The 21,795-nt window shown below is 34.8% G+C and overlaps 1 protein-coding gene across 1 annotated transcript in view; it reads left to right on the forward strand.

Moving 5' to 3' along the window:
- Window positions 1-21,795, forward strand: part of DNAH17 (dynein axonemal heavy chain 17) — a 299,993-nt gene that overhangs the window by 63,953 nt on the left and 214,245 nt on the right. Inside the window, exons 17-24 of the mRNA XM_051995475.1 lie at window positions 9,145-9,288; window positions 11,026-11,208; window positions 13,239-13,493; window positions 14,084-14,253; window positions 15,055-15,277; window positions 17,368-17,484; window positions 18,840-18,926; window positions 20,758-20,910. Coding sequence (XP_051851435.1) covers window positions 9,145-9,288; window positions 11,026-11,208; window positions 13,239-13,493; window positions 14,084-14,253; window positions 15,055-15,277; window positions 17,368-17,484; window positions 18,840-18,926; window positions 20,758-20,910 — 1,332 coding nt within the window. The remainder of the gene's footprint in view (window positions 1-9,144; window positions 9,289-11,025; window positions 11,209-13,238; window positions 13,494-14,083; window positions 14,254-15,054; window positions 15,278-17,367; window positions 17,485-18,839; window positions 18,927-20,757; window positions 20,911-21,795) is intronic.

Genomic DNA, 21,795 nt, shown 5'->3' on the forward strand with positions numbered 1-21,795 from the left:
AATATAATCAAAATTTTCTATTTTGTGATCAATAATGCTCTGGTAGTTATTTTTCGGTCACCAATTCCTTCCTCCTCCACTGTCTGAGAGGTAAACTATCCTATGTTCTTTTAATTTATTTATAATCTCATTCTTTATTCTAGATCATGAACCCATTTTGACTTTATCTTGGTGTATGGTATTATGTGGGTCAATGCCTTGTTTTTGTCATACTAGTTTCCAATTTTCCCAGCAGTTTTTGTCAAACAGTGAATTCTTATCCCAAAAGCTGGGGTCTTTGGGTTTGTCAAATACTAGATTACTATAGTTATTGACTATTTTTGTCCTTTGAACCTAATCTATTCCACTGATCAACTGGTCTATTTCTTGTGTTTTTTTTTTTTTTTTTTTTTAGTTTTTTATGACTATTTTATTTAATCTTAAACTTAAAAAATCTTAAAACTAGCAGATTTTCCAATCACAGAATCTCTTTAATTTGTATTTAGAGAAAACTGTGACATTTTTTCCTTATCTTGATATTAAAATCTTCAACTCAAAGGCTCATTGACAACAACTGAAAATGTTTCTATAGTAAGATGCATTTATATTTGCTAATTACTCCTTCTTAATAGAAACAGCTGCTTTTTTTTTTCTTGCATACCTAGTACTTTGCACAATACCTAGCATTTATTTATTTATTTATTTATTTATTTTTAAAAATTTTTTATTTAATAATTACTTTATATTGACACTCGTTTCTGTTCCGATTTTTTTTTCCCCTCCCTCCCTCCACCCCCTCCCCTAGATGGCAAGCAGTCCTTTATATGTTGGATATGTTGCAGTATATCCTAGATACAATATATGTTTGCAGAACCGAACAGTTCTCTTGTTGCTTAGGGAGAATTGGATTCAGAAGGTATAAATAACCCGGGAAGAAAAACAAAAATGCAGATAGTTTACATTCGTTTCCCAGTGTTCTTTCTTTGGGTGTAGCTGCTTTTGTCTGTCATTTATCAATTGAAACTCAGGTCTCTTTGTCAAAGAAATCCACTTCCATCAAAATATGTCCTCATACAACATCGTTGTCGAAGTGTATAATGATCTCCTGGTTCTGCTCATTTCACTTAGCATCAGTTCATGTAAGTCTCGCCAGTCCTCTCTGTATTCATCCTGCTGGTCATTTCTTACAGAACAATAATATTCCATAACATTCATATACCACAATTTACCCAGCCATTCTCCAATTGATGGGCATCCATTCATTTTCCAGTTTCTAGCCACTACAAACAGGGCTGCTACAAACATTTTGGCACATACAGGTCCCTTTCCCTTCTTTAGTATTTCTTTGGGATATAAGCCCAATAGAAACACTGCTGGATCAAAGGGTATGCACAATTTGATAATTTTTTGGGCATAATTCCAGATTGCTCTCCAGAATGGTTGGATCAACTGGTCTATTTCTTAGCCAGTATCAAATTATTTTGATGACCACTGCTTTATAATATAGTTTTAGATCTGGAACAGCTAGGCCACCTTCATTTGATTTTTTTTTCATTAGTTCCCTTGAAATTCTTGATCTTTTGTTCTTCCAGATTAATTTTATTTTTTTCTAGTGAGTAAAATAGTTTCTTGGGAGTTTGATTGGTATAGCACTAAATAAATAGATTAGGGAGTATTGTCATCTTTATTATATTTGCTCGATCTATCCAAGAGCATTTAATATTTTTTCCTTTGTTTAGATCTGACTTTATTTGTGTGGAAAGTGTTTTGTAGTTTTGCTCATATAGTTCCTCACTTTCCCTTGGTACCTAGATTCCCAAATATTTTATACTATCGATAGTTATTTTAAATGGAATGTCTCTTTGTATCTCTTGCTGTTGGGTTTTGTTGGTGATGTATAAAAATGCAGATGATTCATGTGGATTTATTTTGTATCCTGCAAGTTTGCTAAAATTGTGGATTATTTCTAATAGCTTTTTAGATTCTCTGTGGTTCTCTAAGTATACCATCATATCATCAGCAAAGAGTAATAATTTGGTTTTCTCATTACCTACTCTGACTCCTTTAATCTTTTTTTCATCTCTTATTGCTAAAGCTATAATAATGGTGATAGGGGGCAACCTTGCTTCACTCCTGATCTCACTGGGAATGGTTCCAGTTCACTTCCATTACATATGATGCTTACTGATGGTTTTAAATAGATGCTACTGAGTATTTTAAGAAAAAGTCCATTTATTCCTATACTTTACTCTAGTGTTTTTAATAGGAATGGGTATTGGATTTTATCAAATGCTTTTTCTGCATCTATTGAAATGATCATATGGTTTTTGTTAATTTGGTTGTTGATATAGTCAATTATGCTAATAGTTTTCCTGCTGTTGAACCAACCCTGCATTCCTGATATAAATCCTACTTGGTCATGGTGCATTATCCTGTGGATGATTTTCTGTAATCTTTTTGCTAATATTTTATTTAAGATTTTAGCATCAATATTCATTAGGGACTGTCTAATGACTGTTTTTTCTGTTTTCATTCTATCTGGTTTAAGTATCAGTACTATATCTGTGTCATAAAAGAAATTTGGTAGGAGTCCTTCATTGCCTATTTTTTCAAATAGTTTGTTTATATAGCATTAGAGTTAATTATAATTTAAATGTTTGGTAGAATTCACATGTAAATCCATCTGGTCCTGGGGATTTTTTTCTTAGGGAGTTTATTAATAGTTTGTTCTATTTCTTTTTTTTTTTTTAATTTTTAAAAAATTTTTTATTTTATTTTATAATAACTTTATATTGACAGAATCCATGCCAGGGTAATTTTTTTTTACAACATTATCCCTTGCACTCACTTCTGTTCCAATTTTTCCCCTCTCTCTCTCCACCCCCTCTCCTACAGATGGCTAGCAGTCCTATATATGTTAGATATGTTGCAGTATATCCTAGATACAATATATGTTTGCAGAACCAAACAGTTCTCTTGTTGCACAGGGAGAATTGGATTCAGAAGGTAAAAATAACCCGGGAAGAAAAACAAAAATGCAAATAGTTCACATTCATTTCCCAGTGTTCTTTCTTTGGGTGTAGCTGCTTCTGTCCATCATTTATCAATTGAAACTCAGTTAGGTCTCTTTGGCAAAGAAATCCACTTCCATCAGAATACATCCTCATACAATGTTGTTGAAGTGTATAATGATCTCCTGGTTCTGCTCATTTCATTTAGCATCAATTCATGTAAGTCTCTCCAAGTCTCTCTGTATTCATCCTGCTGGTCATTTCTTACAGAACAATAATATTCCATAACATTCATATATCACAATTTACCCAGCCATTCTCCAATTGATGGGCATCCATTCATTTTCCAGTTTCTAGCCACTACAAACAGGGCTGCCACAAACATTTTGGCACATACAGGTCCCTTTCCCTTCTTTAGTATCTCTTAGAGGTATGAGCCCAATAGTAGCACTGCTGGATCAAAGGGTATGCACAGTTTGATAACTTTTTGGGCATAATTCCAGATTGCTCTCCAGAATAGTTGGATTCGTTCACAACTCCACCAACAGTGCATCAGTGTTCCAGTTTTCCCGCATCCCCTCCAACATTCATCATTACTTTTTCCTTAGCCATCTTAGTCATCTTAGCCAATCTTACGGATATGTAGTGGTATCTCAAAGTTGTCTTAATTTGCATTTTTCTGATCAATAGTGATTTGGAACACTCTTTCATACGAGTGGAAATAGTTTCAATTTCATCATCTGAAAATTGTCTGTTCATATCCTTTGACCATTTATCAATTGGAGAATGGCTTGATTTCCTATAAATTAGAATCAATTCTCTATATATTTTGGAAATGAGGCCTTTACCTGAACCTTTACCTGTGAAAATGTTTTCCCAGTTTGTTGCTTTCCTTCTAATCTTGTTTGCATTAGTTTTGCTTGCACAAAGGCTTCTTAATTTGATATAATCACATTTTCTATTTTGTGATCAATAATGATCTCTGGTTCATCTTTGGTCACAAATTTCTTCCTCCTCCACAAGTCTGCGAGGTAAATTATCCTATATTCCTTTAATTTATTTATAATCTCATTCTTTATGCCTAGGCCATGGACCCATTTTGATCTTATCGTGGTATATGGTGTTAAGTGTGGGTCCATGCCAAATTTCTGCCATACTAATTTCCAGTTATCCCAGCAGTTTTTATCAAATAATGAATTCTTATCCCAAAAGGTTTGTCAAACACTAGATTGCTAGAGTTGACTATTCTGTCTTGTGAACCTAACCTTTTCCACTGATCAACTAATCTATTTCTTAGCCAATACCAAATAGTTTTGGTGACTGCTGCTTTATAATATAATTTTAGATCAGGTACAGCTAGGCCACCTTCATTTGATTTTTTTTTTCATTAATTCCCTTGAGATTCTCGACTTTTTATTGTTCCATATGAATTTTGTTGTTATTTTTTCTAGATCATTAAACTATTTTCTTGGAAGTCTGATTGGTATAGCACTAAATAAATAGATTAGTTTAGGGAGTATTGTCATCTTTATTATATTTGCTTGGCCTATCCAAGAGCACTTAATATTTTTCTAATTATTTAAGTCTGACTTTATTTGTGTAGAAACGTTTTTTGTAATTTTGCTCATATAATTCCTGACTTTCCTTTGGTAGATAGATTCCCAAATATTTTATGCTATCAACAGTTATTCTGAATGGAATTTCTCTTTGTATTTCTTGCTGTTGGATTTTGTTGGTGATGTATAAAAATGCTGAGGATTTATGGGGATTTATTTTGTATCCTGCTACTTTGCTAAAATTATGAATTATTTCTAATAGCTTTTTAGTAGAATCTCTGGGGTTCTCTAGGTATACCATCATATCATCTGCAAAGAGTGATAGTTTGGTTTGTTCTATTTCTTTTTCTAAAATGGGACTATTTAAGCAATTTATTTTCTCTGTTAATCTGGGCAGCCTATATTTTTGAAGGTATTCATCCATTTCACTTAGGTTATCAACTTCATTGGGCAAAGTAACTCCTAATTATTGCTCTAATTTCCTCTTCATTAGCAGAGAGTTTTCCCGTTTCATTTTTAAGACTAACTATTTGATTTTCCTCTTTCCTTTTTCTAATCAAATTTACCAAAGATTTATCTATTTTGTTGTTTTTTTCATAAAACTAACTCTTAGTTTTATTTATTAATTTGATAGTTGTTTTTTTTAAAATTTTATTAAATTATCCTTTTATTTTTAGAATTTCAAGTTTTGTATTTGATTAGGGGTTTTTAATTTACTCTTTTTTCTAGCTTTTAAGTTGGAAGCCCAATTCATTGATTTTCTCTTTCTCTATTTTATGCAAGTAAGCCTCTAGAGATTAAAAAAAAAATTCCCCTTTTTACTGCTTTGATTGCATCCCACACATTTTGGTATGTTTCCTTATTATTGTTATTCTCTTGGGTAAAATTATTAATTGTGTCTATGATTTGCTGTTTCACCCATTCATGCTTTAGGATGAAATTATTCAGTTTCCAATTACTTTTTGGTCTATTTTCCCCTGGCTTTTTATTGAATGTAGCTTTTATTGAATTGTGATCTGAAAAGAATGCATTTACTATTTCTGCCTTTCTGCATTTAATTTTGATGTCCTTATGTCCTAATATATGGTCAATTTTTGTATAGGTTCCATGAACTGCCAAGAAGAAAGTGTATTCCTTTCTGTTAAGGAACACTTTCTCTTTGCATTCAGTTTTCTCCAAAGATCTATCACACCTAATTTTTCAAATATTCTACTTACCTCTTCAACTTCTTTCTCATTTGTGATTTGATTTATCTAATTCTGAGAGTTCAAGGTTGAGATCTACAACTATTATAGTTTTGCTGTCTATTTCTTCTTGTAGCTCTCTTAGCCTTTCCTTTGGGAATTTAGAAAATATACTACTTGGTGCACATATGTTTAGTATTAATATTGCTTCATTATCTAATGCTACTCTTTAGCAAGATATTGTTTCCTTCCTTATCTCTTTTAATTAGATCAATTTTTGCTTTTGCTTGATTTGAGATAAGGATGGCTATTCTACCCCTGTTTTTTTTACTTCATCTGGAGCATAATAGATTCTGCTCCAGCCTTTTACTTTTACTCTGTATGTATCTCCCTGCTTTAAATGTGTTTCCTTTAAACATATTGTAGGATTCTGGCTTTTGATCCAGTCTGCTATCTGCCTCTGCTTTATGGAAGAGTTTATCCCATTCACGTTTATAGTTAAAATAACTAATTCTGTATTTCCTGCCATCTTATTATCCCCAAATTATATTTTTCTCTTTCCTTTCCCTCTTACCCCGCTCCCTAGTATTAAATTTATGAGCACCACTCGCCTCACACAGCTCTCCCTCTTTAGAATCCCTCATTCCTCCTTTCTTATACCTTTCCCCTACTATTTCTGGATTCCCTTCTATTTAGCCTACCCATTACCTTTTTGCTTTTCCCCTCCCACTTTTCAGTGAGGTGAGAGAAGTTTCTCTGTAGACCAAATATGTCTAATATTTTCTCTTTGACCCAAATATGATGAGAGTAAGATTCACACAATGTTCCTCCCTTTCCCTTCATTCACTCAGATACGATAAGTTTCCTTTGCTTCTTCATAAGATGTAATTTCTCTCTTTTTACCTCCACTTTTCTCTTTTTCTGTTACAACCCCCTTTCTACTTCTAATTCCTTTTTTTAATATTATAACAGTAAAATCAAATTATACATGTGCTCTCTGTGTATGCCCATAACAAATACAGTTCTCTAGAGTTCTTATCATCTTTTTATGCTTCTCTTGAGTCCTATATTTGGACTATATATTGAGTCCTTCCAAATATAGGAAGTCAAATTTTTTGTTTAGCTCTGTTTTTTTCATCAGAAATAAATGGAATTCATTTATAGGTGAATTCCACCTGTTCCATTGAATGTCCATCTTCTTCCCTGGAAGAAAATGCTCAGCTTAGCTGAGTAGTTTATTCTTGGCTGCATTCCAAGTTCCTTTCCCTTTCAGAATATCAGATTCCAGGCCCTTCAATCCTTTAATGTGGAAGCTTCTAGATCATAAGTAATCCTTGTTGTGGCTCCTTGGTATTTAAATTTTTTTTTTCCTGGATGTTTATAATATTTTTTCCTTAGTCTGATAGTTTTGAAATTTAGCCACAATATTCCTTGGAGTTTTAATTTTGGGGTCTTTTTCAGGTGTTTGATGAATTCTTTCAATGGCTATTTTACCTTCTGATTTTATGACATCTGGGCAGTTCTCTTTGATGATTTCCTGAAAAGTGGTGTCTAGGCTCTTTTTTTGTCATGATTTTCAGGAAGTCCAATAATCCTTAGATTATCTCTCCTAGATCTATTTCCAGGTCTGTTGTTTCTCCAAGTAGATATTTAACTCTTTTTTTCTATTTTTTCATTTTTTTGGTTTTGCTTGATTGATTCTTGATATCTAATTGAATTATTCATTTCCATTTGTTCAGTTCTGATTTTTAATGAGTTATTTTCTTCATTTTTTTAAACTTCTTTTTGTATATGCCCAATTGAGTTTTTAAATGAGTTGTTTTGTTCTAAGGAATTTTTTTTCCCATGGATTTATTTTCTTTTTCCAATTCACAAATTCTGCTTTCCTGGGAGTTCTTTTATCTTTTCCAATTCACAAATTCTATTTCCCTGGGAGTTCTTTACCTTTTCCATTTCACATTTCAGGGAGTTGTTTTCTTTTTCAAATCTTTCTTTTAATGAATTATATGCCTTTTACATACTCTCTTGCAGAGCTTCCCTTTCCTTTCCCCATTTTTCTTCTAGCTCTCTCTTAAGATCCTTTTAAATTTCTTCTAGGAGAGCCTTGTACAGTAGGGATCAGATTATATTCCCCTTTGGGGCTTCATCTGAAGATTATCTACTATTAGTCTCCTCAGGGTTGAAAATCTGTTCTCTTTCACTATAGAAGCTGTCTATAGTTAGAACCTGCTTTGCTTTTTTATTCATTTTTTTTTAAGTTGGGATCTGCCTTTAGAGCAAGGAGGTTCCAAGTTGGATAATGGCTGCACTGAGAACAGGCTGCAAAGAGCACTGTGCTGTGATTGTGCTGAGTCACTCCCACTGCTGGGTGGGCATGGTCAGGTTTCGTGAAATTCTGGCATTTTGGGGTACACACTACCTTTGAACGTCTCTGCTGATCTACTGTTTTGTAACCAAAACAGAGTAGCCAACACTGTGGTAGAGTCTTCCCCACAAATTCTCCACTTCTCGGAGATTACACCTCGCCCCTGATCCCCTCAGGGTGTGCTGGTCTTCATATTTTGCCTCCCTGCCTGTGCTGGCCTCTTCCCATGCCTGATCAAGATAGACCTTTTTTAGCAATCTTCGAAATTATCTTCTGTTGGTAATTTGTTGTACTCCCAATATTATACTCCCAATATTCGTGAATTCTATCGGTCAAGCACTATTTCAGAGGCTGAATTTTGTAATCAGTAAATGAGGGTAGAAGGGAACTCAGAATGAAGCATGTGTCCTCTCTGCCATCTTGGTTCTGCCCTATCATAGCCCTGCTTTTAAGGAGCTTCCCCATTTTAATGGGGAAATAACATAAAGAAGGGAATGAGGTTGGCCTGGACCCTTTATAAAATGGAGGTGTAAACTGGAGTTATCATTTCAGAAAAATAGACCTAAGGATGGAGGCATTCAGAGTAAGAAGGCTGATGAAAAGAAAGAAGTCTGTAGAATGAATGGAACCTAGAATAATAGAGGGCATACTGGTAGTACACAAACTATTTTGAGAGCTCTTATTCACATAAAAAAAGGATAAAAGTCATAAATTTTCAACCTTGAAACCATTCTTTCTTTGGCTTCAAACGAAGTCACTGTTGTATATCAGTAAGTAAGGCAACCTCTTTGGCCAGGAAACTAATGAAGAACTGTGAGCATTTATGCTAAAGAAAACAAAGTGGACTCAATGTTCCAGTTGAGTGAGCTGACTCCAACTATATCTGAGCACTCCAATCATAAAAGGGGTCAAAGGCTGGCAGAAATCCTTTGGAATTAAGGCCTGTACTCATGGATGTTTATAAGTCACTCAAAATTATTTCTTTATCTATCTGTTTTCTCTTCCTCTGGATAAAAGTGGCAATTTAATAACTTAAATTCCTTTCCCAGGAAAATGCAGAATTATTTAGAGCTGACATGACAAGTGAATCTTGGAAAGATTATGTAGATTATATCGATATTATGGTCTTAGAAGGATTTGAGCAATTTATTCGCAAATCTCTACAGTATCTTCTGAGCAACATGATAACAGATGTAAGTTTTGAAAGTGATTCTTTGTTTCAAAGGGTATGTTAATGATAAATTTATCAAAAATTAACCTTAACAAAATTTTTTTTCTAGAATACATAAACCTGATGATGAATTAAGACCCTCTGGGATCCCTCGATACCCCTGTGGCTCTCTTTACTAGGGCCAGGAAGGTTGAGTTTTCTCTGATTCCTAGAGTTAACAATCATTAGAATCTCAAAGAGGTCAGGGAAATGAGGTGTTCTTAATTGCACTTCTGTTCCATTTTTCTATTAAACTTGGCTCATAAAAATTAAGTAGGTTCCATGTCACTTCTAAGTTCTCATCTTTTGTTTAGAAGGTCAATGGTGTAAATTGCTGATTTGGTTCCTGTATTTCTGTTTTGTTGCCTTATAGGGCAGAAAAGTTAGAGTGATATGGATTGGAAAGAGAAAGATCTCTGAGTCAAGGGTCTCTTCTTCTTCCACTCTTATCATTCGTTATGCACATGGAGGTCTCTAGACTAACTGGATAAGTTGGTACTGCCTAAACTAATCATTAGGGAATGCTTTCACCTGCCTTTTATGTTATCAGGATAAATTTTTTAAAACAGACAAGTACAACTCCTTTAAATGAAGTGGAAGTTACTTAAACAACTTCTCTATTATCTTTGGGAATGGGTACTTAGCTGCTTAAATCAGCATGAAAACTGTGTTAAACATTTAGAAAAGAAAGCTCAATTTTAATCCTAGGTTCTGTTTCATTGGAAAGACAACTAGGAAAAGTATCTCCAGTCTTCAGTGATGACTGATGCCATTTATGTGTGCTTTCTGCTTTGGGAATAGTACAATAGAGAACTCTGTGAAAGGGGAAATACTCTCAGTGAACCCCTCCAGGTCTATCTGGCCTAAGTTTTAATCCTGTTTTCACTACTTACTAGCTATGAAATTTGCCCTGAGAGACAGCATGGCATACTGAATGTTGTGCTGGACTTAGAATCAGGAAAACTTGGACTGAAATTTTGCTTCTTATACTTATTAACTGTATGACTGTAAGGGTTTTTCTTTAATTATAAAATGGGGATAATTATATCTGCAATACCTCCCTCAAAGAACTGTGATGGGAATGAAAAGAGAGAATATATGTAAAACAGCTTGCAAACTTTGTGAAAAAAACAGTGGAAAAAGTACTTATCTTGGAATTAAGAAGACTCATTTTCATGAGTTCAAATCCAGTCTCAGTTAGCAATGTGACCATGGGCAAGGCACTTAATGTCTTAGTTTCCTTAGCTGTACAATAATCTGGAGGAGGAAACAACAAACCATTCCAATATCTTTATCATGGCTGAAATGACTAAACAACATTTGCAAATTTGAGAGTGCTACAATTTATGGAATTTCCAAGTTTTATTATGATAAAGCAAATTGTATTACAACATTATTATAATAAAATAAATAATAATAATATACTTTTAAAAATCTCAAGTAATACAAAATTTATTTGCATTTCACCACAAATGCTAATAGTTATTTTTGTAGTGGACTTATTCTGTGAATTCTTTTCCTTAAGCTGAAACTGAGCTTACATTTCCTGAACACACAAAATTTCTGGAATTGGAGCCAAATTGGCTTGGAGTTTAAAAAAATTCATGTATATTTCACAAAATATGATAAACTACTGTAAGTAGAATAACACATAAAATTAGATGTAAATAGATCCATTCTCTCGAAGAAAATAATTTCTTTGGGCATCAACTGTTCTCAGGAAGTTATTGCTCCTCTGTTTGAAGTGAGGTTGGAACTAAATGAAGATGTCTTAACCTACAATCCATCTCTGGAAATTGGAGCCGAAAATGGCTTCTTGACTCTAATAGAGAGTCTGATAAGTGACATATATAACACTGCCAAACTGATCCAACGAGTGGCAAAAGGCAAAGTGAGTTACAAGGTGAGCTTTTATTTAATTCATCTCTTATATTGGTAAGGACTTATTTGTCATTCCTTTTGGGCCACTTCTCCAACTTCCATTCACATTGTCAGAACGAGGCCTTAGAAAGTACTATTTTTTTGACCTTGGAGTTCTAGGCCAATGATGTCATTTCAATCTTAAATAGAAGAAGATCCCTGCAGTCATAAAATGTCTTAGGAAATCCCAAATAATATTATCTATGTTATGTTATATTTTTATTTGTTTTGTTAAACATTTCCCAATCACATTTAAATGTAGTTTGAGCCCACATGTTTTGTAGCCACAAGTGGCCAGTGGACCACGAGACACCTATGATCAAGGAGGTAATCTAGAGGAATTGGAGAGGGGGAGAGTTCTAGAACTTTGCTCACAAGTCCCCAGCTAATGTGCTCCCTGATAATGTATTAACCAGTTGATAATGCTCCTATATCCATTTGTTTTTACAAAAAGTGGGTTACAGCAAGGACAAAAACAAATCCTTAAATACCATTTGTTTTTACAAAAAGTGGGTTACAGCAAGGACAAAAACAAATCCTTAAATTGAAAAGATAATCTTGCCTCTGTATGTAAGAGGGATCTCAAGAACTTTTTAATTCCACTCTCTCATTTTCCAGATGAAGAGACTGAAGTCAAGACAGCTCTAAATCTGTGATGCTATGAAATTGTGAGCTGTTATCAATTTCTTCCCTTTAGCAACAGCCAAGTAGCACATCTTCCTGAATATGAATGGGAGAAAGTTTCTCTTCCTCTTCTTAACTCTCTATTAGCCTAAATAACTCCATGAAAATAGTTCTATCTCAGCACAGCTAAACTCTGGTAACTGATGCAGTTACTGCTTAGATCTGTCTCCTGATTCAACACTCTTATCTGCCTTTAAGCCCCCATGGGTATTGTAGGGTCAAGTTTATTTATAGGCAGAATAATTCTAATCAGGTTCAACATTTGAAGGAATAAAGACATTCAACTTGAGCCAACTACAGAGTTTATTTAGAGACAACTCCAGATTACTTGTGTGAAGCTACGCAAATCCCTTCCATTGTTGGTCTCCATTTTTTTCACCTGTAAAATGAAAATAATACCTACCTAATAGGATGGTTGTGAGGATCCAGTGAGATCCATTTTGTAAAATCTCCTAGTGAGATGGCACCTAGAACATAGTAGGCACTATATAAATCCTTAGTTCCTTCCATATTGTCATATTCTTTTGTCAATCTCTGACACATGCTGCCCCCATTTTTGTCCTCTCTAGGGAAAGGAAACTTCAAGTATAACTGCATTCAAAAGGTTGGCTCTGCATAGAAATAATATGACAACTGGCTTCCATGTTCTTTTATCCTAAACTATATAAAGGGGCATTTAGGTGATACAGTGGATAGAGCTTTGAACCTGGAGTCAGGAAGATTCAGCTTCCAAAGTTAAAATCTGGCCTCAGATACTTCCTAACTGTGTGATTCTGGCTAAGTCACTTAACCCTGTCTATCTCAGTTTCCTCATCTGTAAAATGAGTTGAAGAAGGAAATGGCATTTCCATGTATCATATGGGGTCACAAAGAATCAGATATGATTAAAATTACTGAATAATAACAACAATACAAAGAGAATTGTTGCTTCTTAGAAACTTACAACTTTGGGGAGGCAGAAAAATCACAGTGGCTACTTTCATGGATATTCATCAGTCATTCTACTTGTTTCTATGTGTTACTTCCTGGGGATGAAGGAGCCTGATCTAACCTGATCTAATTAAATGATCTAACCAGCTAACATCAAGAACCATTTTGACTTTTCTCATCTACATTCAACACTTCAGATAGCCAATTCCATTTCTTTCTACCAGGCAGAGAATAAGGCCCACCATACTGATATTTCCCAAAGGCTTATTTTAACTTTAAAAAATCTCTCAGTTTCATTTTGTTTTAAAGCTAGCAGCCTTTCATTAATTAAAATCAATGATTAAATTCCCCAGTGAGGAGTGAATTTGACTATTTATTTCCTTGCCTTTACTCTTTCAGAGTGACCTCGAAGACAATGCAGAATTGTTAGAAATGAGGGAAGATGTGACAAACCAAGTTTATACTGCCATGAAACAGGCTGAAGAATATCAAGATTCCTTTGAGAAATATTCTTATTTATGGATAGATAACCTCCGTGAATTCATGCAGCTCTTCTTGACTTATGGACACATGTTCACACAAGAAGAGCTGGATTCCCGACTTGAAGAAAGTCTCCCTAAGACGCCCCCAACTCTGCCACAGTTTCAACAGCAGGTAACATTAAAATGACAAGGCACCAGGAAGAAATTTTTAAATTATTATTGATGTTAGGTGGGGCAGAGTAGGGGTAGGTTATCTAAATAACTCTAAATCACCTTTATATAAGACTTATTCACCTTGCAGGTAATCTGTAGAAATTTCTAATCTGATCCTGGCTTCCCCCTGCAACTCAAAACATTTCTATGCTCTCTTTATATTAAATAAGATTGAGTCAGAGAATTCAAATTAATTTTTAATATTAGCCCAACACAATTATAAAGGAAAAATACTATATAACATATACATTCCAAGGCAAATGAAAATAATTTCTTAATTATCTGAATTTTTCATAATTTTAGTTGTGTATCTAAACCATTTCATCAACATGGATAATAAGGAGTTGTTTGTAGTCAGTTTCCTACACCATAGGTACTTTAAGAATCACCTAGACTCTTGGGATGATGCTGGACCAGGAGGTCTATGAGTTTTGCCCTTCCCAACTATAGAAAGAAGCCACACTCAAAATATTTTAGTTCTCTGTGCTTTCTAAGAAAACCTCTAGTTCATTTTATACTTCTATTGTGACACTGATTGATGCTTTTCAGATTGATTCTTATGAGAAGCTTTATGAGGAAGTCTCCAAATTTGAGAACAGCAAAATATTTAATGGTTGGTTACAGAGTGATTGCCGTCCATTTAAGCAAGCCCTTCTCAATATCATTAAACGGTGGAGCCTTATGTTTAAGCAGCATCTGAGTGACCATGTTACTAATAGGTAGGATGTTCCAATATTTTTATTTTAAATTCACTTTTATTTGATGGATGACATCTATCTTGAAAATGAAAACCAAAAACTTGCTAGTCTGCTGCCATCGTACTCTGAAGAGAGATACCTACATAGTATAAATTTCATTATTATTCTTGTAGTTTATTATCTGCAAAATGAGGGGCCCACATTCTCTGAAATATCTGAGGAGCCATAGTATTCTATGATTCCACTTAAACTTACTGAACAATTTTCCTAAAGTAGGGAAAGTAAAATTTGTATTAGTCCAGGACATTAGTCTGATCCAAGAAAAGAGATCCAAGGTAGAAATTCTAAAAGAATTATATTGGGGACATCTGGATTCAAGACCTGGTCTCACATATCGTTAAGATTGATAAAGGTAGAAGGTGTGGCCTAAAAATCTGCTCTAAGGTAAAAGGAGATTATAACTGGGAGTCTTGGTGTCTGAGACCTCATCCTATTTTAAATACAGCATCTCTCAAGTTAAGTGGAAGAATTCAGACTGAGATAGCCAGAAATCCATTTTATCTAGTCATTCTACCTAGAGACTATTAGTTGTCTGAAGTTTTTTCACCCTGTTCATTATTCAACTATTGTTCCCCATTCATGCAATATTTTCCTACCCTAATCTCCTTATTGCCTGCAAAGAACATTCTATTAAAATAAATAGATATCTTCCAAATATGTACTCCTATTATATATGTCAATACTTTCTACCTGACTTGTGCCCATTTGTTAAATCACAAAATTATTGACCACATTCCAAATTACTGTTTTTTTTTTTTTTAGCCTGGCCGATCTAGAAACTTTCATGAAAGAAGCCAGAGCAGGTTTAACAAAGCCTCTAAAAGAAGGTGATTATGATGGTCTTGTAGCAGTCATGGGGCACTTAATGAAGGTCAAAGAGAGACAAATAGCAACAGACCACATGTTTGAACCTCTGAAACAAACTATTGAACTACTAAAGACTTATGGAGAGGAGATGCCTGAAGAAATACACACGAAGTTACAGGTGAGGTATTAGGTGGCTAACCAATTGGATTATGTGGTCAATCAAACAATAAATAATTTAGTACTTACCATATGGCCAGTGCTGTGAAAACACAGAGTGTACTACGATGGAAGTATGAGATATAGTTCCGATACTGCCTTAAGGACTGACAGATTTTTGATTGTGGGTTAGTTTGCACCCAACAATTATGAATATGTTTGTCTGAGAGTCATACACAAATCTAACTCAAATGATTCTCAACTGAGAAGGAAAAGAGGAAAACAAGTTTGCTTCATATACCCACTGAGTTACATACCGTAAATGGCAACAACCCTATTGGATGAAGAGTAGCAATAAATAGTTAGACATGTGTGGGGAAAAGAAGAGGGCCCAGAGACTCTGAACTAGATATCTGAATGGGTGGAAAATAGTGGAATTTGGAACCAGAGCAGCATCCCAGACAAAGTCTAGCTGCTCAATTTTATTATGATGTTTGTCCTGAGGGCTGATAGGACTATCACTTCGGTGAAAAGAGCAAGTCTTGGGGAACAAAGGACATATTCAAGAGGCTGCCAGAAACTCTCTGAGATTCTTACCAGGCTTTCCTAGGGGCTGAGATCAATTCCCCTATTTTCCTCACCCATTTCTTCCCTTGTTTTACTCATTCTCCAGCATAAAATTGAATGGAAGGGAATCCAGCCATATTGTTTCTTTCCCTTCCCCCTCTGTTGCTGCTTTGAGAACAACTGTTTCTGTAAATGGTTTTCTGTGCATGTAGGGGAAAATGTATTAAAGCCAGAATGACCTTTCAAATCTGTGCCAAAATTGCTTACTTGAATGTTAGCAGTGAAAATTGTAATGGAGGGAAGACAAACTTGAGAGGGAACATCAAGGTTTCATAATCTTAATTTGGATTTGCCGATTAAAAATGAATGGAGATTTAAGCTGCACATTTGAGATTATAGTGCATTAGAGAGAAAAGGAAAACAATATTAGGGGACAGATTATATGAAGTACTAAAATGTCCTGCACTTTTTAGAGGTTTGCACAGGTAATTTAACTTTCACTTTCAAATCATTGGCAGCTGCTTTTTCTTATTTAGTGCACTGTGTTTTTATTTTTGTTTTTTGAGACTCGGTCTTCCTATTTTTGCCCAGGCTGCTAAGCACAGTCACTTAATAAATACTGTTGCTGGCTTTAACCTCCATTTACTGATCTGAGTGGATTAGTGCCTCATTAGGCAGCCTGGGGAATTCTGCCTCTTGTAGGGTCAGAATTCCCAAACTCCTCAAACTCTGGAATGGCAGAAATGCCACTGGAGTTTTAAGAGAAGGCTCTACACCTGCAAGAGGAAGGAACTGAATCTGTGCCTTCATAAAAGAAAGATAAAGGGAGCTCTCCTTTAACCTTGCTTACACAATGACAGCTCATTCTGCCTTGTTCAACACCACCATCTGCTGCTTATATAAGAAATAGCAGCTAACAGTTGCTTTGAAAGAAGCTAGGGATTTAAAAATGAGTAGGTGAGGAGGAGTGTATTACAGGCACAAAGGGCTGTGCAAAGGCACAAATATGAAAATTGCATGTCAGTGGTAGGAAATAACGAATTTGGAACACTGATATTATATACTATACTATAGTATATTGTGCAAATGTTCATGTAACACTATAAATTTTGGAAATCTTATTTCAGGTATGATTATTTTTATTTTTATTTGTGTAATAGATGTTTGTTGATGGTTACTAGGTTCAGCATTTTTTTAAAAGACAGATGAAAGGAATGATCCTTTCATATGTGGAGGATGATAATCATTTTCAACGTGCATAATTTATGAAAGAGGTGAAAGAAAGGAAAGATTGACAAGGTACAAGAAATAGGATAAGTTATTTGAGGTTCTCAGAATTCAGAATGAGAGTTTTCACTTAATATAATTGTTTATTAATATAGAACCTCAAATAGGGTTCAGCATGATGAAAATAGCATTTGCTGAGTATGATTCTAGCTTTTGTGAGTTATGTATTTGACCTTTGAGTTTGGAGGAAAGAAAACTGTTTCCTTTCTGTTGTTTTCTGATTTTTAAAGTAGCCTCCTTATTCATTATTTTTTCTAGGAACTACCAGAGCAGTGGACCCAAACAAAGAAAGTGGCTATACAAGTCAAACAAAATGTGGCTCCTCTACAGGCCAATGAAGTGAATATAATTAGAAGAAAATGCCAGCAGTTTGAGGTACCATGGGAAGAAATTCTGTTAAGCAGAGCCATAATTGAACTTTTTTTTTTTAATGCTCAGGACAAGTTTCATAAAATGTACCTACACACAGTTAGTATCACAAATGTTTTCATATCAATTTTTTGAAGGCAAATTTATTTGAGGGGAAACAGGGACACACAGAATGGTCCTGGGGAGTTTATCCAGGATAGACAGAGATGGAAGTACTTGACATCTTGTAATTTCCTATTTTAAATATTTATTCTTGTTAATTGGGTGCTAAACCCAGTTGTTTTTAATGGTGCTGTAATCCAAGGGCTGTTAAATCCCATTAAATTTCAGCATCTTGGGTAAAGTTGTGTTTTCTCCCCCTTAGTAATTAGCACTCTTGGTAAGTAGTACACAGCTCTGAGATCCTGTTGGAATTGGGTCAATGTGGTACTTGATTTGTAGCAACAAACTGTATAAACTGCATTATTTAGTTTATTTTGTCATTTGTTTGAAATATAAAGTCCAATTAATACATTGTCAGTGGAGTTGTGAACTGATCCAACTATTCTGGAGAGCAATTTGGAATTATGCTCAAAGGGCTATCAAACTGTGCATACCCTTGTTCCAGCAGTGTTTCTATTGGGTCTACATCCCAATGAGATCTTAAAGGAGAAAAAGGGACCCACGTGTGCAAAAATGTTTGTGGCAGCCCTTTTTGTAGTAGCAAGAAATTGGAAACTGAATGGCTGCCCATCAACTGGAGAATGGCTGAATAATGGTATAGGAATATTATGGAATATTATTATTCTGTAAGAAACGACCAGCAGGATGATTTCAGAGAGGCCTGGAGAGATTTACATGAACTGATGCTAGGTGAAATGAGCAGAACCAGGAGATCGTTATACACGGCAACAACAATACTATATGATGATCAATTCTGATGGACATAGCCCCCTTCAACAATGAGATGATTCAAACCAGTTCCAATTGTTCAGTGATGAAGAGAGCCATCTACACCCAGAGAGAGGATTGTGGGAACTGAATGTAGTTCACAACATAGCATTCTTACTCTTTTTGTTGTTTCTTGCATTTTCTTTTTCTTTTCTTTTCTTTTTTACTGGTTTGATATGATTTTTTTTATGCAGCATGATAATTATATAAATATGTATGCATATATTGGATTTAATGTATATTTCTAACATGTTTAACATATATTGGACTACTTGCCATCTGGGGAGAGGGTAGGGGAAGAGGAGGAAATTGGAACACAAGGTATTGCAAGGGCTAATTTTGAAGAATTGTCCACACATATGTTTTGAAAAATAAAAAGCTTTGATTAAAAAAAAAGAAATATAAAGTTCATATTTTCTTTTTCTTTCTAGCTCAAGCAGCATGAATTTAGAGAATTTTTCAGACGAGATGCCCCCTTTAATTTTACAGATCCTGCTCCCTACAAATCCCTGAATAAGGTATTTAAATCAAAGGCTCAAGGATGTAAACATCCTTTGGCCCATGACTTATGACAGCGAAAAGTGACATTCTGTACTGTTTCTTTATTCCTTTATGCTTTAATTCTTGTGATTATAGAGATAAAATAACCTGACCTCAGAGCCAGAATATTTATTTCTATGTAAATGTGGTGTCTATAAATTGGGGCAAGGACAGTGAACTTAGCTTGGAATGAGGAAATAATCTCATATTTAAGAAATTTACTCAATGATATCCTTTCTTTTTTTTTTTTTAACCTCCCTCCACAACTTCTGAAAATACCTCATAGCTTTCAGTGTCATTCCCCCCCCCCCAAAAAATGGAATACAGAAGAATGAGGTCCAGAATTATACTCACAAGATCTGAGTTCAAATTCTGTCTGAGTTTTTTAATAGCTAAGTGACTTTATGTACGTCATTAACATCTGTGGGACTCAGTTTCCTCCTCTATAAATTTGATAGTGATATAATATAATATAAATCAAAGATTCTTAACCCAGGGTTCTATGGGAAGATTTTAGTGGGGTCCATGAATTTTGAAATTAAAAAATCTTTATTTTTCACTAATCTTTAACTGAAATGTAGCATTTCCTTCAATTGTGAACATAGTTTTAAACAGTAATCTGAAAATGTATCTATAGGATTCACAGACCTCCAATATATGTATGTGCAAGTGGAAGAAGAGGGTATCCATGGCATAAAAAAAGTTGAGAACCACATGCACTCTTAAGGATCCCTTCTAGTTCCAAATCCCACAATTGTGCTGGGGATAGGAGGTAGTATCACTTGAAATTTCATTGATATCATTGGGTTGCATCACAGTCATGTTGATAGGATGTATATTTAAAATAGAGTAGATTTAGGTAACTTTCATAATTCCTGATCCAGAAAGCTCCTAGAGGATGAACCTGATTTGAACTTTCTGATCAGAGATCAGGGAATGCTTTTTGCTACTATCTACCTTCCATATTGAGAAATTTTGACAATGAAATACAACCCAACTGGCATTGGAAAGAGAGGGATGTGGTCACGTGATGCAAAGAGAAAATGGATAGCCAAAATCCCGCTGGTAACTTATTTTGGCCAGTATTTTAAGCATTGCCCTTTACCTGATTATTTTGTTAATTTAATCCAATCTAGGAATAAGTAGGCAAATTAATGGATCTAAATTTTCCTTCCTTTTCTTGCCTTTGCCACACTCAGTGGAGATTCTAAAAGAGGGTGATATTATTACCACACTGATAATGAGGAAGATGGCGGCAAAAACGCAGAGCTAGGATATGTTCATTCAAAATAATTTCCCCAGAAAAAGGTGATACCTGGGCACTATACAAAATACAGGACTAGATATGTTTTTTATTTAAAGAGAATCATAGTCTGAATTATTTAGGAAAATAATTAAAAACTTAAGACAAGAAAAAGAGAAACAATATTTCATAGAGAAATGAGGCAGCAAAAAATGATGATCTGTGGAACTTTATGATGTGAATAGGAGTTTCATGAGGAAAATTGTAATGCTGGTAAAAATTTTACCAACTTGAAATTATATATATGGCAATATTTTCATTGTGAAATAGGCTTAATTCTCTTGAGTTTATTCTAAAGTTTCTCCAAATCCCATTTATTCTGGGGATATTCTATATTTTCAAGTCCCCATCCAAACCAATATTTATTGTGTTCTGCTATTATATTTCAAGCTCCAAAGTCATTCATAGCCAAATTAATTTGCAAAGCATTGGTGTCTGGCCTAAAATGGATTTGGAAAGTTGTGGAATCTTTAAACATTATTTTAGCATTCTTCTTTTATTTCTAGCAACAAAAAAGCATTGCCGCTATGGAAAGCATCATGGAACAACTTTCCAAGTCAGCGGGTTTGTTTGAAGTCACAGTCCCAGATTATAAACAACTTAAAACCTGTCACAAGGAGGTTCGCCTATTGAAAGAGCTCTGGGATATGATCATCTTGGTAAGTGATTGGATTGGTATCATGATGCAAATGTTTATTATAATTTTATTCAGTCAGTCTACTTCAAAGGTGGGGAATTTTATAGGCTAAATTCAACTTTAGGCTTAATTTTTTTATTAAAAAAATTTTAATGGATAACATTCATTTTATATCTATGTTTTCTTGCCATTATTTTAAAAAGGAAAGGAGGGAGAGAGGGAAGGAAGGAAGGAAGGAAGAAAGGAAGGAAGGAAGGAAGGAAGGAAGGAAGGAAGGAAGGAAGGAAGGAAGGAAGGAAGGAACTGATAAGGTTTAGAGTAGTCTAGAGATTAGTGGCTATAAGAGAGTTATTAAGAATCCCCATTAAATCGGCCACAGGTTTTAGGAGTGAAAGAGTTCACTCAGTCCCGAATTATTAGTTGCAAAATGAAAGTTTATTGTTAGATAGAAATCAGTTTACCCAGAGATTGACTTCTATAGTGGCAGATCTATGGAAAATGGAGTTTTGCATTGAAAATGCAGTCCTGGCAGTAAAGAAGGCTGCCAAAGTCCATCTGCAAAGACTTTAGTTGATGGAAGCTTATTATATTGGGTATCTTAGTGAGGGTTGGGAAGTCCGAGCAGATCAGAACCAGTGGGGGCTGGACGGCCCAAGCAAGTCAGAATGGGGGCTGAGACAAGCCCGGATCTCCTCTTGGAATTCAAAGGGATGCTTTTTTACCAGGATTTGTAATTGAATCAAAGGCTCTGGCATCCTGGAAAGACAACTTGTCTGGGAAGGATATGCCTCAGCCAGAAGGGGCTGGGAATCTGAAAGGAATCACAGATCAATAGGAAATACAGTTCTTAAAGGGACCACAACCCTCTTCAGAACATTATCCCTATACCTGTAATCCTGTTCAAAGT

Source organism: Antechinus flavipes, chromosome 4 (genome assembly GCF_016432865.1).
Source record: "Antechinus flavipes isolate AdamAnt ecotype Samford, QLD, Australia chromosome 4, AdamAnt_v2, whole genome shotgun sequence".
Lineage (NCBI taxonomy): Eukaryota > Metazoa > Chordata > Mammalia > Dasyuromorphia > Dasyuridae > Antechinus > Antechinus flavipes.